Consider the following 15,987-nt stretch of genomic DNA (forward strand, 5'->3'; position numbering starts at 1 on the left):
AATGATTACTTACAGCCATTCTGTCTCCTTACACATGTCCCATGGATCTGACTCTGCTTCCTCTCCTCTGTACTTTCTCCAGGACACCATGCACAGATGAACCAGCAGCACATGATACCTACCAGAAACTTCCAGATGCATCGTATGCCAGCCGACGACATCCAGGATGATTTTGATTGGGACTCCATTGTCTAGCCCCCTAGACGTCCTTTTGCAAAGAAAAGGGAGCGAGGAGAGGAGGTGGAAGCCAGAGGAAGCCAGGCTGAGCTGAAAGGCCACAGGAGGAGGAGGAGGAGGAGGAGGAGGAGAAGGAGGAGGAGGAGGAGGCCACTGTGGGTGGGATTGCAGAAGAACATTTGACAAGCTTTGGAGAAAGACAGACTTCAGAGTCCTGATGTTTTTACAAAAGCAAAACATAACTAGAAAATGTTACTTTGAAGACAATCATATTTAGTCGGACATGTTAAAGTGATTGCTTACGTACTTGTCTAGAGACAAGTAGAACACATTCACGTCTAAACCACATGCTCCTCAGCCAGCCCTCTCCCCATCCCTAGCCAGCAGCCTTCCAAAGTCCGAACCCCTCTCCCCCTCCGCCCCCCCCGCTCCGTAACTGTTATGTGATTTGAGCGACGTGTTCAGCTTGTAATTCTTCTCGTGTTGACATTGGCCTCAGCTGCCTCGTGGATGAGTTAATCTCTCTTTTAACATTTTTTTTTTTTGTTTGTTTGTTTGTTTGTTTTTTATTTTTGTTTTTAAGAAACACAGGCCGTCTCTGTGAGTAATGTGATGGTGCTCGATGGTCACTTTTGGGAGAAAGTGGGCCCCACTGTGGCTGAGTTGGTGGTAAAGTTAGGTTTACAATAATAGAGGTTTTGAACAGGGTGTTAAATGTTTAAGCAGGATTGATATTAAAGAAACCATGAGAGAGAGAGAGAGAGTGAGAGAGAGAGAGCGCGAGAGAGAGAGAGAGAGAGACGTCACAGAAAACATCACAGCCAACCAATGTGATCAGGCAACAGACTTGTTATGGGAGTACAGCAACTTTTTTTTCCGCAGTTCTCTTTCTCAAGCACTTCAAGATGAGTGAATATGATGAGTGTGAGTTGAGTCGAAGGTGATAGCAGGGAAGTCAGATATTTTTTTGTCTTTTTAAACTAAATCAACCCAAAGTAACCTGAGGGTCATGTTCTCTGTGTGCATCATGTTGGCTAATATTTCCTCCACCAATCAGAAGCTTTTGAAGACTTGAAAAGTTCACATTTTCAAGCATGTTTTAACGGGAAAGTTAATTATTCTCAGATTAGCAGCCTATTGATTATTGAAGGAATGGTTCAATATTTAGGAAATGTACTGAAATTGCCCTCTTTTCAAGAGTGATATGAGAAGATTGATACCACTGTCATCATGCATGAGTATGAAGGTGATTAGCCTAGCTTAGCATAAAGACTGGAAGCAGGGGGAAACAGCTAACCTGTTCAAAAATACCTCTGCCAGCACTACTAAAGCTCACTAATTAACACTAAATACAAACAAACAAATTAAAAAGCTAACTATTTATTGGCGAAAAAAACAAAAATTGTTGCTTTTACATTTCTTTTTGTGGAAGGATGAAATAAATGAGATACTTGTTAATTAGTGAAGTGCTTAAAGATGTACTTTTGAACTTCAGACTGAGCCGGGCTAGCTGTTTCCCTACTGCTTCTGATCTTTATACTAAGCTAGTCACCTCCCGGCTACATAGTCAAAGGGGAACTCGGAAGTCTGTTTACATGTCTTGAGGAGTAGCATCTTCTAGAATAACACCCCAAATCTCTGACTGAACTGTCAGTGGTTGAGTTGCATTTTGGGTAATGTAGGTGTCCAGTTTTGACAAGAAGAATGTACTTTTTAAACATGTAGTGGTATCAATCTTCTAATCTAACTCTTTAAAAAAGAAAGTGTATAAGCATGTTTCCCAAAGTGTTGAACTATTCCCATAAACAAGCCATCATCATCATCATCATCATCACTCAAAAACAATGAAATAGTTTTCAAACCAGTCTTGTTTATATGTACTATTAAGGTTAATTGGGTTTGATTGTATTAAATGATTACACCTCGAATTGAGTGCTAAACATCATGAACATTTATAGTAACAGTAAAACAAAGTAAAATGTAAAGACCATTTGAGAGTAGTGATTTCAAGTTTCACTAACTTAAAAGATCTCTAAAAATGCTAACCTAAGCAGGTTCATACTAACCTCTCAACAAGCTTCTTAACTGTCCTCAGACTTTGATTGATGATCAATAGGATATGCATCAGATGTTGAACTTTCCCTTTCAAAAAGGGCAAAAATGCAAGTTCGTTTCTTTGGTTTGTAGAATCCAAATTTCTGCCTTTTTCTGCCTACTGTACATCAAAGTGCGTTTCAATGCTACAGTCAGTGTTTAATGTCACTTCTGCCATTTAAATGATGGAGATATGATTCTTGTTTTAACTGCCCAATGTTTTGTTGTGATAGAAGATTTGCTATTACACAATCATAACAGAATGAGAAATGTGACTCATTATACAGTACATACTGTGTGTGTGTGTGTGTGTGTGTGTGTGTGTGTGTGTGTGGGTTGAACATATGGTGTGTGAGTGTGTCTGTGTGTTTTGGTTTTATTGTAATTTTAGGGCTATGATTGATTGCTGCAATCATCTCTATGCTATCTATGAGCACAAAAGCAGATGCACACAGTGATTAAAGACTAGATTTGAGACGTGTTTTTGTGGGAAGGGTTTCTCAAGCACAGAACAGGGAGATTGGCTGTTCTGGAAACCTGTCCTCTGTGTCCTGCAACAAGTGGCTCCTCAATCAGACAGCTGCTGAAATTTAGAGACACTATGTTAAACAAATAAGCCCCCCGCACACTTATACTTTTTGTTGATCTTTTTAAAATGCAAAGCACCTCCTGGATCTAGAAAGCTTATCCCTCACATACTCACACAGTCATTCATTTATTAGTTCACTCACAGTTAGACTATCTGACCCCTAGTGGCAATTATGAGGCATTGTCTGCTGTTGACAATGAACAGGATTATTTCTCCTCTCTGCAATACTGCTTAACTGTGTATGATGCTTTGCATCTATGACACTGTGTGTCTTTGTTTAGAGGAATAGTTTTGGGATTTTGGGGGAAATGCGTTATTTCTTTCTTGCAGAGAGTTAGATGAGAAAATTGACACCACTCTCATGTCTTTAGGGTTAATATGAAACGACAGCCAGCAGCTGCTTAGCTTAGCTTTGCATAAAGAACTGGAAACCGGGCCAGGCTAGCTCTTTCCCTTTGTTTACAGTCTGTATGCTAAGCTAAGCTAACCAGCTGCTGGCTATAGCTTTATATTTAACAAACAGATAAGAGAGTGGTATCTATTTTCCCATGTAACTCTCTGCAAGAAAGCAAATAAGTGTGTTTCCCAAAATATTGAACTATTCCTTTAAGACAATTTAACTACTAGGAACTCCAGTGGCGACTGTAGTTTTTATTTCATATTGATGACAATCATGGATTCTTTTTTATGATAATGCATAATGTCTTTGTTATTGTGAGAAAAGGCACTTTGAAGTCTCACATGATTGTTTATTGGACATTACAGAACCATACGTTTTAACACATAGAAGGTTATTTGAAACTAGAAGCAGCCCAGTTTTATACTGTCCAGAGCTGACACAGTGCGCCTCTGGACACTGAAGTCAAGTTTTCCCTTTTAACCGTTGATACTGCCTTTCATTTTTTTAAAAATATTTTCAGCTATGGTTTTGTTTTGTTTGTTGTGTTTTCACTGCCAATCATACCTGTCCACTCCCGCTTCTTTCTACTATATTTTTTTCTGTCTTTGTGTCACAAATGTCCGCTGTATGTAGAAGATTGCCTTGCCTGTGGATCTCAATTTTTATATGTTTTGTTCAGCTGCCAGAATTTCATAATTAGTGCTCAGACAGAGCACTTAGTCAGTTGAGTGACGCAAATTATTTGAGATGCTCATCTATAAGTGAGTGTGACTCTTTTTTTAGGTGAGTGTGGGCCAAAGGACTGCAGCTGAAGACGGCAGTGAAAAAGATAATCAATGTGTATTCATTCTATGGACCTACAATAGAGAACATCCTGTGAGTCCTCGGCTTGTGTGAAGGTGAAGTGTGTTTCGGTTCTTCCAGGTGAAGATTGCGAACATACAAGCTACTCTTTGAAAAACACCCGAACACATCAGGCCAAGGGGGAAAAACATGGAAACAATTCGAGCGAACGGATGTGGCTAAAAAGGAGGAGAAAAAAAAAAAAGGTGAAGACAATGACTGGATCACAATCACAATTTTACATTACATCTGTATGTGTGTGTGCGTGTGTATTTGTGTGTTTGCTTGTGTGAGTTTAAGTTCTTTTTCAAAAGACAATTAAGTTTTGAAATACCGCTGGACATGTACCTGCCAGAGAGATTACTATTAATGGGGGAAAAAAAAGATGAAAAGTTAAAAAAAAGCCTTGTTACAATATGGGAGAGAACTGCCAACAAGTACTGCTGATTGGGGCCTATTTTATTCAGTGCTGGTGTGTCGTTGTGCTTGTACATATATGTCTTTTCAATCATCCCTTTTTTCCTCTTGGGGGGTGGGGTATCAAGGCAGGGGGTGGGTCTTGCTCATGAGAGAGAAGAGGGAAAAGAATAGAGTATTTTGTTATTGTCCAATCAGAGGGTGACAGTATGTATATATCTATATTGTATATATGTGATGAAAATGCGTTGGCTTTTTGTGTGACACTACCTTTTACCTGTACTATGGTTCTACATTCAGTGTTTCAGTGTTGATAATATATATTTGGTTTGTGTTTAATTTTTCTGTTTTTTTTTTTTTTGTTTTGTTTTTTTGATTTTGTCTTTGTCATTTCTTGTATTTTTTTCTCCTATTTGTCCTTTTTTTGTTTATTGCACGGTTTATTACTTTTTGTTGTCCAATGAGGTGACACAGCTACTCTTTGTATTCGTTTAGTGCTGTAAAATAACTCAAGTGTTATTAGAATTGTCGATACCACCGCCCACCCCACCCCCTTCCCCAATATGCATGAATGGCACTTAAAGAAATAAAATATGGTAACTTCACTGTGGAATAATGTGCTGTTTGAGCTTTTTTCCTGAAGACTTTTAGTCTCACTAACATGATCGGGCATTTGTCAAAAGCTGGAGCGTAGAGGTGACTTATCAGTATCTATAGAATATGAGCTAAATGCTAATGTCAGCATGCTAACATGCTTATGCTAAGCAGGTGTAATATTTGCCATGATCACTATCTTAAGTGTAGCACGTTAGCATGCTAACATTTGCTAATTGGCAGAAAACACAGTAGCAGCTGAGATTGATGGGAAGATCATTAGATTATATACCAAACCAAAACAATGGACAAATTGAGATTTGACCTAAATGAAAAGTTCACAGACCACAAATGTTTTCACATTTCATCCTGAGTGTGGGGGGCATGATTGTCTCTCTAAATGTCTTTGCAACCCATCCAATAGTTTTGGACACATTTGTCTCGATACCATAAATGTGACACTAGACGTAATGTCGGCCTTTAAGCTTCATCGTCTCAGAACTATAAATGTGTCCGTAAAATTTCAGTCAGTCCATAATGTTAATGTATAGATATTTCACTAGATCATGTGAAAACACTGACCTGCTGGTGGCGCCACAGGAGAAGTCAAGAGATCACAAAAATCGGTAGGCTTCTTCCTCTGGAAACAATGAACAAACAAACAAAAAAAATGTCATGCCAATCCACTGAGTAGTTGTTGAGAAATTTCAATCTGGACTAAAGTGGCTGATGGGCCGATAGACTGACATTGCCATCACACTGCTCAGTGTCTAATCAGAATACACTTGATCTAAAATCAGTTTTTTATGCAGCGTATCATGGACAACACTTTTGCTTTGCCATTTTGAAGGAAAGTTCAACTTGACTGTAGGGAAGTATCAGGACCAGGCTAAGAGAAGGCCGGTGTATATGTCTTCTGGTACAAACCTATACATGATCATGTGTCACATACAGCAAGTTTCTCATTTACCCACCCAGCCCTCAAAATACCCTCCCAGTGTTCCCATGTGGTGTGACACTTCATAACGTGTGTCCACACTAACATATTACAGTGCATATGTGCTTCACCCCTGTAGGATATTCACTCTCTCAAAGCAGGCGCACCAGTGTGACCACAGTATTGGATTTATTGGCGGTGGTTTGACTCTTATGGAAGGACTCTGACAAGACAGACATCATGTTCAAAGCTTCCTCTTTGCTCCTGGTGACCCTGGTCCTTAATGTTCAGCTGTATTCATCAGCTCCGATACGTAAGCTATATATTTTGTCTAAACTTGTAAAAAGATCAATCATTATCAATAGAAATTAGACATGGAATGGTCAATTTATGTCATGCAAAATTAATCCAGAACTAGTATTTGTATTAACAAGGAATTGCCCCTGAAGAATAATGTGGGCTTCATAACATAATATAGGCAGTTAATAATGGGCAAATGGCAAACTGTATAACATCCCAGTATCACAGTTTTTAGATACAATACATTCTCTCACACACACATACAGTATATAAAGTATATATTTGGGTACATTTTCAAATTATTTTACAAATTATTATTACAAGCAACTCAGCAGATAGCTGGAAAAAGAAGTGTCAGAATAAGTTACGGTTTGTCTTCTGTTTAATAAGGCAAACCTGTTTGGTGTTACAGAATAGGTCAACTATTTAGTCAGCCTAAGACAGTGAGGCAAATAAATAATACTTTGCATACATACAGTATTTTCCAATTACAAATAATAGGAATATGCAAATATGACCCATGTCACCCTCAGTTCACGTGTGAATCAAGGATAAAGAGCCATGTGTCTGCTTGAATGTAAAGAACATGCAAATTTATCTCAAAATACTTTCACGGCCTGTTCAATGACACACCTGCTCCTGTAGTATATTACCCAGTGAGACATTTGACCTAAACATTGCTCACTACACACCCTCCATGTTTGTATCAGGTCACAGGGAGATCCTCTTTAACTGTTACATAATTGCCCGTTGTTAAATTTGATGCCATTTTCAGAGTTACAATATAGGATTTAGTTTATGGAACTTGGGTGGGCACATATGTTAAATCTCACACCACTTCAATGTACTAGTATGTCATGCGTGTTAGCTTTCAAATCCCAACTAATTTATATGTCACATAGAGAGAAACAGAAGACATATTTGAGCCTTTTTAGCAATATAAAAGTATGTTTCAATGACTAACTTTATGGGTAAATTCTAGGACTAATTAAAACATTTATTATAATATTATCTATAAATATACAGCACCAGTCAAATTCCTGCACTGGGAAAACCAGTTCAAGTTGTTGCTGAGCCACTTACTTCTATTGCAGCTGGTGAATTCCTTCAGTCTTCAGTTGTTGCTGAAGAACAAGAGAAAGTTGCAGTGGAGGAGGGACATTACCCAGAAGAATCCATTCAGAAGAAACTCATTCCAGTTGTTGCAGGGGAATCAGCTGCATCCTCAGCAGAGAAGCTAACATCTGAGGAACAGACAGCCAAACAAGACATTCCAGCTATTGAAAAAGATCCAGAACCTGTTGTCATTGGAGATCAAGTCAATGCTGACATTGATGAAGTTGTATCTCAAGAATCTGCCCCTCAGGAACCTTTGGCTGTAGCTCCACAAGCATCTTCAGAGGAGGAAATTGCCCCAGTGCAACCTGCCGTTGCAGAGGCATCTCCAGGTGAAACTACAGTTGATGTTTCCCTAGCTGTTGCTGTAGAGAGTGAGTCTACAGAACAGCATGATCTGGAGGCTCAAGCTCCAGCAGCACCGATCCCCATCATTCCTTCAGAAGCATCAGAAGATAAAGCTTCAGAGGAAAATGCACAAGTCGAAGAAGCTCTTGCTGTAGAAAGTACAGCAGAAGAAGCTTCTCCAGAGGGACCTTTACTTGTAGTCTCTGATGAAAATGCTGAAGTTGAACCTGCTGCTTCTCAAGAACCTCTTCCTGGTGCAGAAGAGAAATCTGTTGTCTTCGACCCTGCAGAGGTCAAGACAGAAGAGGCAGGTGAAGCAGTACCTGCTGCAGAGGAAATAGTGCCAGAACAGTCAGGCCCAGAAGAACCTGATGTTATTCTTGGTCCAGAGGAACCTGCTCAACATGAGCCAGATCCAGAGGAACCACAAAAAACAGTCCCTATCTTTTCTTCAGAAGCAAAACGAGGGGAAGATGTAGAGGAACATACAGAAGAAGTAGAAGCAGCTGTCCTAGCAGTGGTGGAAGAAAAAGCCGAAGAGCCCCTTCCCAGTAATACAGAAGAAGAGGAATCTGTTGTTCTCTCTCCTGTAGAGCTTGAGACAGAAAAGGGTGATCAAGTGGAACCTGCTGCAGAGGAAACAGTACCACAGGAGTCAGCCCCAGAAGATCAGGTTGTCATTGCTCAGGTGGAACCTGCCGAAGGGGAGCCAGATCTGGAGGAACAAGAAGACACAGTGCCTATCATTTCCTCAGAAGCAAAACAAGAGGAAGATGTAGAGGAACATGCAGAAGAAGTAGAGGCAGTTGTCCCAGTGATCCTGGAAGGAAATGCTGAAGAGGAACCTGCTACAAACAAAGACCTTCCACCAGAGCAAGAAGAATCTGTTGTCCTCTTTCCTGTAGAGCTTGAAACTGAAGATGCAGGTCTAGCGGAACCTGCTGCAGAAGAAACAGTCCCACAGGAGTCAGCCCCAGAAGATCAGGTTGTCATTGCTCCTGTGGAACCTGCTGAAGGGGAGCCAGATCTGGAGGAACAAGAAGAAACAGTGCCCATTATTTTCTCAGAAACAGAAAAAGAGGAGGCTCCAGAGGAGCAAGCAAAAGAAGTAGAGGCACCTGTCCCAGTGGTCCTGGAAGGAAATGCTGAAGAGGACCCTGCTACAAACAAAGACCTCCTACCAGAAGAAGAGGAATCTGATGTCCTCTTTCCTGTAGAGCTTGAGACTGAAGATGAAGGTCAAGCCAAATCTGCTGCAGAAGAAACAGTCCCACAGGAGTCAGCCCCAGAAGATCAGGTTGTCATTGCTCCTGTGGAACCTGCTGAAGGGGAGCCAGATCTGGAGGAACAAGAAGAAACAGTGCCCATTATTTTCTCAGAAACAGAAAAAGAGGAGGCTCCAGAGGAGCAAGCAAAAGAAGTAGAGGCACCTGTCCCAGTGGTCCTGGAAGGAAATGCTGAAGAGGACCCTGCTATAAACAAAGACCTCCTACCAGAAGAAGAGGAATCTGATGTCCTCTTTCCTGTAGAGCTTGAGACTGAAGATGAAGGTCAAGCCAAATCTGCTGCAGAGGAAACAGTACCACAAGAGTCATCCCCAGAAGATCCAGCTGTCATTGCTCCTTTGGAAGGGGAGCCGGATCTGGAAGAACAAATTGAAGAAGAATCCATCCCCGTAGTTTCCCCAGAAGCACCAGAGGAAGAAGCTCCAGAAGAACACGCAAAAGTAGAAGATGCTGTTACTGTAGAAAGTGCAGAGATGCCTGTTCCAATACTCCCAGAAGAAGACGCTGAAGAGGAGCCTGCTACTGATGAAAGACCTCATCATAGTACACCAGGAGAAGAAGAAGAATCGATTGTTCCTGTTACCGCAGAACTTGACTCAGAAGAGGAGGGTCAAGAGGAAACAGAACCACAAGAGTCAGCCCCAGAAGAGCCTGTTGCCGTTGTGGAACCGACTAATGAGGAACCAGCTCCAGACAACCCAATCCTCGTATTTCCCCTGGAAGACTCAGAGGAGGATGGTCTAGAGGATAACACAGAAGAAGGAGTAGAAACAGCTGTCAAATCAGATCCTCTCCCACATGATCCAGCCCTGGAAGAGGTTACAGTTCCTCAGGAGACTGAACCAGATGGCAGTGATCCAGTCATACTTACAATGCCTGTCACTGATTCCCCATCTGAGAGCGAGACCATAAAGGAGGTACTGGATCCAACTGAGGGAGTCACAGCAGCTGCAACAGAGATGTTAACTGAAGCTCCAGCTGTCACTGATGCAGAAGTAGAAATTGTCCTTTCTGCTGTGGACAATGGTTATGGCACCAGAATCAAAAAACTGAGAGAGGATTTTAAAGCTGCTATTAAATTGATAAAAGAGCAACCTGTAGGTAAGAATCCAACATCTAGTTATTTTTACAACCTGTGTTCTTAATATTTGTAAATTTGTCTCATCACATTTTAAACATTTCCGTATAACATGGGTCTCTTAAAACTAAATGTTTAATTTTTCCTTGTACTACCTTTAAACTTTCCAGGATGTAATTACTACCAATCATAGTGACATTCAGAAAAAAAAATAAGTGGGAAAGGGCCTTGGTTAATTCCTGGGGCACATACAGCGCTGTGACATGTTAATGCCTCCTTCAGAGCTCACAGTGAGAAAAGTTAAATATCACTGCATGTAGCAATTATGAATGTTGATTTCACTAAAGACTAACTAATGAGTTTTGATCTCCCAGCCAAGGTGAGAAGAGGAACGGTGCTCGGTGCAGCATTCTTCACACTGATGTCTTTTATCGTTATTGGATATCTTTTGACAACTATATCCAAGAAACTGCGGTGAATACAAGTGAGTACAACAATGTCACCAAATTGAATGAACTTGAATCCATAATTAATCATTATATAGTTTAGTAACATTACTTATTTTTCTTGTTAAAGCCCCTGAAAACTTGGCTTCAAATCATAAGTATTTCTCTGTAGCATTAAATATTCAATACTTCATAAGCAACATCAATGTTCAAACATCCTTAGATATTACTTATTAAGAGTTTAACACAAGACATGAACCAAAGTATTGGGCAAATTAAAAGCCTGAAGGGAACATGAATGTCTCTGCCAGATTTCATAGCAACACATCCAATAGTTGTCAAAATATTTCACTCTGAACCACTGATGTGAACCTCATGGTGGTGCTAGTCAGGGAATCTCCAGTCAACAAGATTCATCGTCTTGGTGCCGTTAATATCTATATATAATTGTGTAGTAATCCACCCAACACTTGTTGAGATATTTCAATCTGGACCAAAGCAGTGGACCAAACAACCAACAGACTGACATCACCATAGTAGTGCTAGCAAGAAAAAAACCCCAGTTATTCTTCTTCATGAGGACATTGTGGACATTACAACTGTAATTGGATTGGTGAATAGAAGTACATGACATACCTTCAGCCCCACCCACTTCAAACCAGTGACCAAGGAGCACAAGGAACAAAATAAATGCCGATATCTCTCGTTTGAAATAACCAAAACTGTTCTAACTTTGACTGAAAGTAGTGTGTTCATAAAGGATCTCATCACTGATCATAAGAAGCTGATGTTTTCAGGGGCTTGAAGGCTCTGCTTTATGGCCAAACAACACTATTGCTTAATCTGCACTTATAATTCTTCCTCCTATTTTAGGACACAGAAGAACTGACAGCTGGAATAGCTGTTTGGAGAAATATGGGGCAACTGAAGCACTGAGCTGAACAAATTTCACAGCGTTGGATCTTTGCTTAAGAAAGTCCTCTGAATGAAATCATTGCACTACAGTTTCTTCAAGGTTTGGATTCTCAGGAAGTGGATTTTTCCCACAAACACACACTCTAATGATGGAATCCCTGTCAAAATATTATGCTTACACACCCTATCTCTCTTAACACTGTGTCTTTACCTAATGTAAGCTGTGGGATGGATGTTATAAGTAGAGATGATTATTAGCTACTTGAGACGTTACTCTTGTGTAAAACATTTGGATATATCTGAGTGATGTGGTAGTGGTACTTTTTTATGATAAATGAATGTGAGCATGTGACCAACCTCGTGAAAAAAAGGTAGTTGTGATCCGTAAAATGTGATGTGTATTTACAATGAGTTTATGAATATTGTCGTTTCATCTGTGTGATCATGTTCCGGTTTTTGAAACATGATCATGGTCATTTAAGTTGCACAGAGATCAACTGTGTGCAGGTATACTGAATATATTCTTTCTTATCAAACAAACAGTGTTCAGCCTTCAATCACAAAATGTTCTTTACATGCAGCATGTACATTTCCAGTGGCCTCGTGACCCATACATACAGTACACCACATGCATGAGCCAAGTAGGCCTATCACTTTTCCTGTTCTGTCATGCAGCATGGGAAGCAAAGCTCTCCCATCAATCACACTTTGGCATGCTGCAGCACCAGCTATATGTTTACAGCTCATCCTGCACACCATAAATATTTTTAGGATGGTAATGGGGACACGGTGTTCCAAATGAAAGCTTTAAACTGTTTTCTGTTTTAAAACTGCACCCAAGTACAGTAAGTATATCCCATTGTAATAGTTGCCTGTTTTTATTGCGCTTGCTATAACTCTAAACCCCAGAGTCTGTATGAAATAAATGCAGATTAACAAGACCTGCCTGGGGGTACAGATTCTCATAACTTGTACACATTTACAGCAGGTACTAAAGTGGGGTCCAAAAGTCTGAGACCACATTGAAAATCTCTAATGATTTTCACATAAACCTGGAAATAATCAGAAAGTTTGAGGATTCAGAAACATTTAAAAACACAAGAAGTTTTGACATGTAAAATGAAGAAATATTTAAGATTCTGCACTATTTCTAGGTCAGGAATCAAATTTAAGCAAATTTGTGGCGCCGACCAATTTATCTCCTTTGTACAAAAGGTCAGATTTCTTTGAGTTGTATCCCTTCTGCTGAAGCACGCGTTCAGATGACACTCAGGTGGATTTGACTTAGACATCAGAGGCTTGTTCAAGTACCTCAACTTGCAGCCAGTGTTCATCTGTTATAAATGTTATAAATATGAATATGTGCCTCAAGTTTCCAGCAGATCATTGCTTACTAAGTAGCATTGTAATAGTGGTAAACATGGCATCAGAACTAAGTGAAAGTGTCAAAAGTCAAATTGTTATTCTAAACAAAGAGGGTCTTTCTCAGTGTCAAATCATGGCTAGACTAAAGGTTTCTTAGGGGGCACTGCATGGAGCTCTAAATGCTTTGCAGAAACTGGATCAGTTGTATCCAAAGCACGATCATGCAGACCAAAAGTGACCCCACCATCAGAAGATCAATACATCAAACTTAGTTCCCTGAGAGATAGAAAAGCAACTTCATCAAAGATACAGAATTTGCTGAATAAAGAACGTAAGACTACAATCAGCAAAAGTACTGTTAAAAGAAGGCTGTCTTGTTGTGGTCTCAGAGGACAAGCAACAGTTTCTAAACCACTTCTCAGGAGGGGAAACAAGGCTAAATACTTGGGGTGGGCTATGAAATACCAGCATTTCACAGTGGATGACTGGAAAAAAGTCCTATTTATTGATGAATCCAAGTTTGAGATGTATGGCAGTAACAGAAGGGTGTATGTAAGGAGACGAACAGGAGAGAGAATGAAACTGCAGTGTATCAAACCAACAGTGAAACATGGTGGTGGGAATATTCAAGTCTGGGAGTGTTTTGCCTAATCTGGAGTTGGACACCTGCACTGAACTGATTACACCCTGCAGACGTACCAGTCCATTCTTCAGAGACATGCTGTACCCTCTGGTTTGCATCTTTGTGGAGAAGGATTCATACTGCAGCAGGATAATGACCCCAAACACACCTCAAAGCTTTGCAGGAAGACCAAAGAAGTTTCCTCCACAGTCACCTGACCTCAACCCCATTGAACATTTATGAGGGCACTTGAAGACTGAGGAAGCCAAGCATTCTCTGGCATCACAAGAAGCACTTTGGAACATTGTCAAATCATGCTGAGATAACAGGGGTCATCAGGTTTTGCACAAACTTGTCCATGCCAGCTCGAGTGCATACTGGCATTAAAGCAAAAAGGGGGACATGCCAAATACAAGATATTCTGAAATTTATTTACATTTTTCAAAGATTCAACTTTTCACTCAAATTATTAAGCTGATATTATCATTTGTTATGAAAAAATAGTATTACATTTGAAACAAATGCAAAATAGAAGTATCTTGACTTTTTAGACCCCACTGTATGTCTTTTACATACTTTAGAAGCCATAATTCACATATTAGTGAAGCTTTTATGTATTCAGGAAGTCTCATTTAGATTAAGAGTGATCTGAGAACAAATTGCTTTTATACAACACGCAGACACACTAACTAAAACAATTACAAATGTTATTTGAAGTACCAGTGAGTAAAACTGTATTTAAATTGCCAAGTCTTTTAGGGAGTATTGTGCCTTAATTCTGGATTTGTGGTAAATTTTCCTTTTAAATGTGTTATGTTTTGTTGTGTATAACTAAGAATGATCCTGAACAGTTTTGAAAGTCTTGTCAACCATACAGATAGTTCAGATGTTTGACTAAATACATGTTGTGTAATTCACAGTACGAGGTAGGTTTATCTGTAAAATTCTGGATTATATGTCTTTGTCATGAATGCCAAATGATGACTATGTTTGTAATGCACCTGAAGACCTTATTTATTAGTTCAAGTTTTCAATATTTACATGGAGTTTGGTGAAGCTGTGATCCTGATACTCTCTTTGAACTTAAATAATCATGTAAATAAAGTGATAAATACATGTGAAATCAAGTGTGTGTACTTTCATTCTACTAGTAGTGTTGGATAGATGAGGACTTTTTAGGTTTCTTTGGTGGAATTTAAATATTCCTGTTTATTCTTGTTTGTTAACATTTAAGGGAATCTGATGCAGTTAGTTTAAGAATACTAGTGTTTGACGGACATCCTCATACTGGCAAGAAGGAGTTACCATCATAAAAGCAGAAGGACGTGAGATATAGCTGTCAGACTGATGGACATGGGAAGGTCATCAAGGTGGAGCAGGGGTGGAGGAATTTGGTACTGCTTGAGTGGTAGAGGTGAAAGCTTGAAAGCTGGAAAGGAGGACAAGAATCAGCACATCTGGTTGAGGGATGCTTTAGGCGCTGAGGTTACAGTCATTAGAGAAGCAGACATGTACATGACAGGCCCACAGTGTGAGTCCTCTCGTGTAACAACATTACTGGGATATTTTGGAATGAATAGAGATGGAAAACTCTGAACAGAAGATGCAATTTATATATATATATAAAAAAACCCTGGCTGAGCGCCCTCAGGTGCACTGAATGCCAGACTTGTAGAGTAAGTACTTGCCAACTGTGTCCTAATGAGGCATGAAGTCACGCCTTAAGAAGTCGTAACACATATCCTTTCATAATCATTAACAGGAAGAATCGCGTTGCTTATTATTGCTGTAAGGTTTACGTGAGGATACACAACTATACAGAGACACTTTGTTGCAGGGTTCAGAGTGTTTACTGTGCAGAAACATCCTCTACAATTAAACACACACATCACACATCTGTTCACTGGTGTCACAACTTAGTCAACACAGTCTTCTCAGATGTAGCGCTGCTCTGATTTTGTTCAAAAATGGCATGAATTAAATATATTTGTCCTTAACAGTCCTGCTCTGATAAGTTACAGTTCACAGATCTCCAGGAACAGACTTTCATGTGAGAGGACACAACCCGTTTATGGTAGCACAGCAGCCTCTAGTGGCTACTAACATGAGCTGTAAATAATGATAACAGTCATGATTGCCTAGTTTGTCCTCTGACACCAACGTGACAACTGTATGTGGAAAGTCACAACATAGCTTAACAGGAACTTTACGCTACTGAGGCTTATTCAGCTCTCAACCCCTGCAGAAAACAGCAAATCACCTCAGAGGAAGCCATGTTACTCGTCTTGAGACTAACAGAAGTAAAAACAGTTTTGTTTGAGTTGTTTTCATGCTCAATGTGATTAGAATAATTAGACTAATTTCTTGTACTTCTCAATAGAGGCAAGGGGAGGGCAATATACTGTTATTGTCATTTTGCCACATCATTGGCGGCTATCCCTTTAACACTGTATTAGGTTA

The 15,987-nt window shown here is 39.9% G+C and overlaps 2 protein-coding genes across 4 annotated transcripts in view; both read left to right on the forward strand.

The window, feature by feature from the left end:
- Nucleotides 1-5,133, forward strand: part of foxj3 (forkhead box J3) — an 81,858-nt gene extending 76,725 nt beyond the window's left edge. For all 3 annotated transcript variants that reach the window (XM_044347681.1, XM_044347684.1, XM_044347683.1), the window contains one exon: nt 83-5,133. In XM_044347681.1, the coding sequence (XP_044203616.1) occupies nt 83-195 (113 nt within the window). In that variant the 3' untranslated portion in view covers nt 196-5,133. The remainder of the gene's footprint in view (nt 1-82) is intronic.
- Nucleotides 5,134-6,198: 1,065 nt separating this feature from the next.
- Nucleotides 6,199-14,541, forward strand: LOC122980593 (fibrous sheath CABYR-binding protein-like). Its single transcript, XM_044348732.1, has 4 exons — nt 6,199-6,364; nt 7,446-10,202; nt 10,554-10,663; nt 11,499-14,541. Exons 1-3 carry the CDS (start codon nt 6,292-6,294, stop codon nt 10,655-10,657), a joined length of 2,934 nt encoding a protein of 977 aa, XP_044204667.1. The 5' UTR covers nt 6,199-6,291; the 3' UTR covers nt 10,658-10,663; nt 11,499-14,541.
- Nucleotides 14,542-15,987: the final 1,446 nt, after the last annotated feature.

The sequence above is a fragment of the Thunnus albacares genome, chromosome 4 (assembly GCF_914725855.1).
Source record: "Thunnus albacares chromosome 4, fThuAlb1.1, whole genome shotgun sequence".
Classification (NCBI taxonomy): Eukaryota; Metazoa; Chordata; class Actinopteri; order Scombriformes; family Scombridae; genus Thunnus; species Thunnus albacares.

Bases quoted from the DNA above. Each gene is read 5' to 3' on its own strand.
- LOC122980593 (XM_044348732.1), top strand. From the start codon at position 6,292: ATGTTCAAAGCTTCCTCTTTGCTCCTGGTGACCCTGGTCCTTAATGTT. The intron at 6,365-7,445 runs GTAAGCTATATA...CTTCTATTGCAG, and splicing joins GTATTCATCAGCTCCGATAC to CTGGTGAATTCCTTCAGTCT. The intron at 10,203-10,553 runs GTAAGAATCCAA...TTGATCTCCCAG, and splicing joins GATAAAAGAGCAACCTGTAG to CCAAGGTGAGAAGAGGAACG.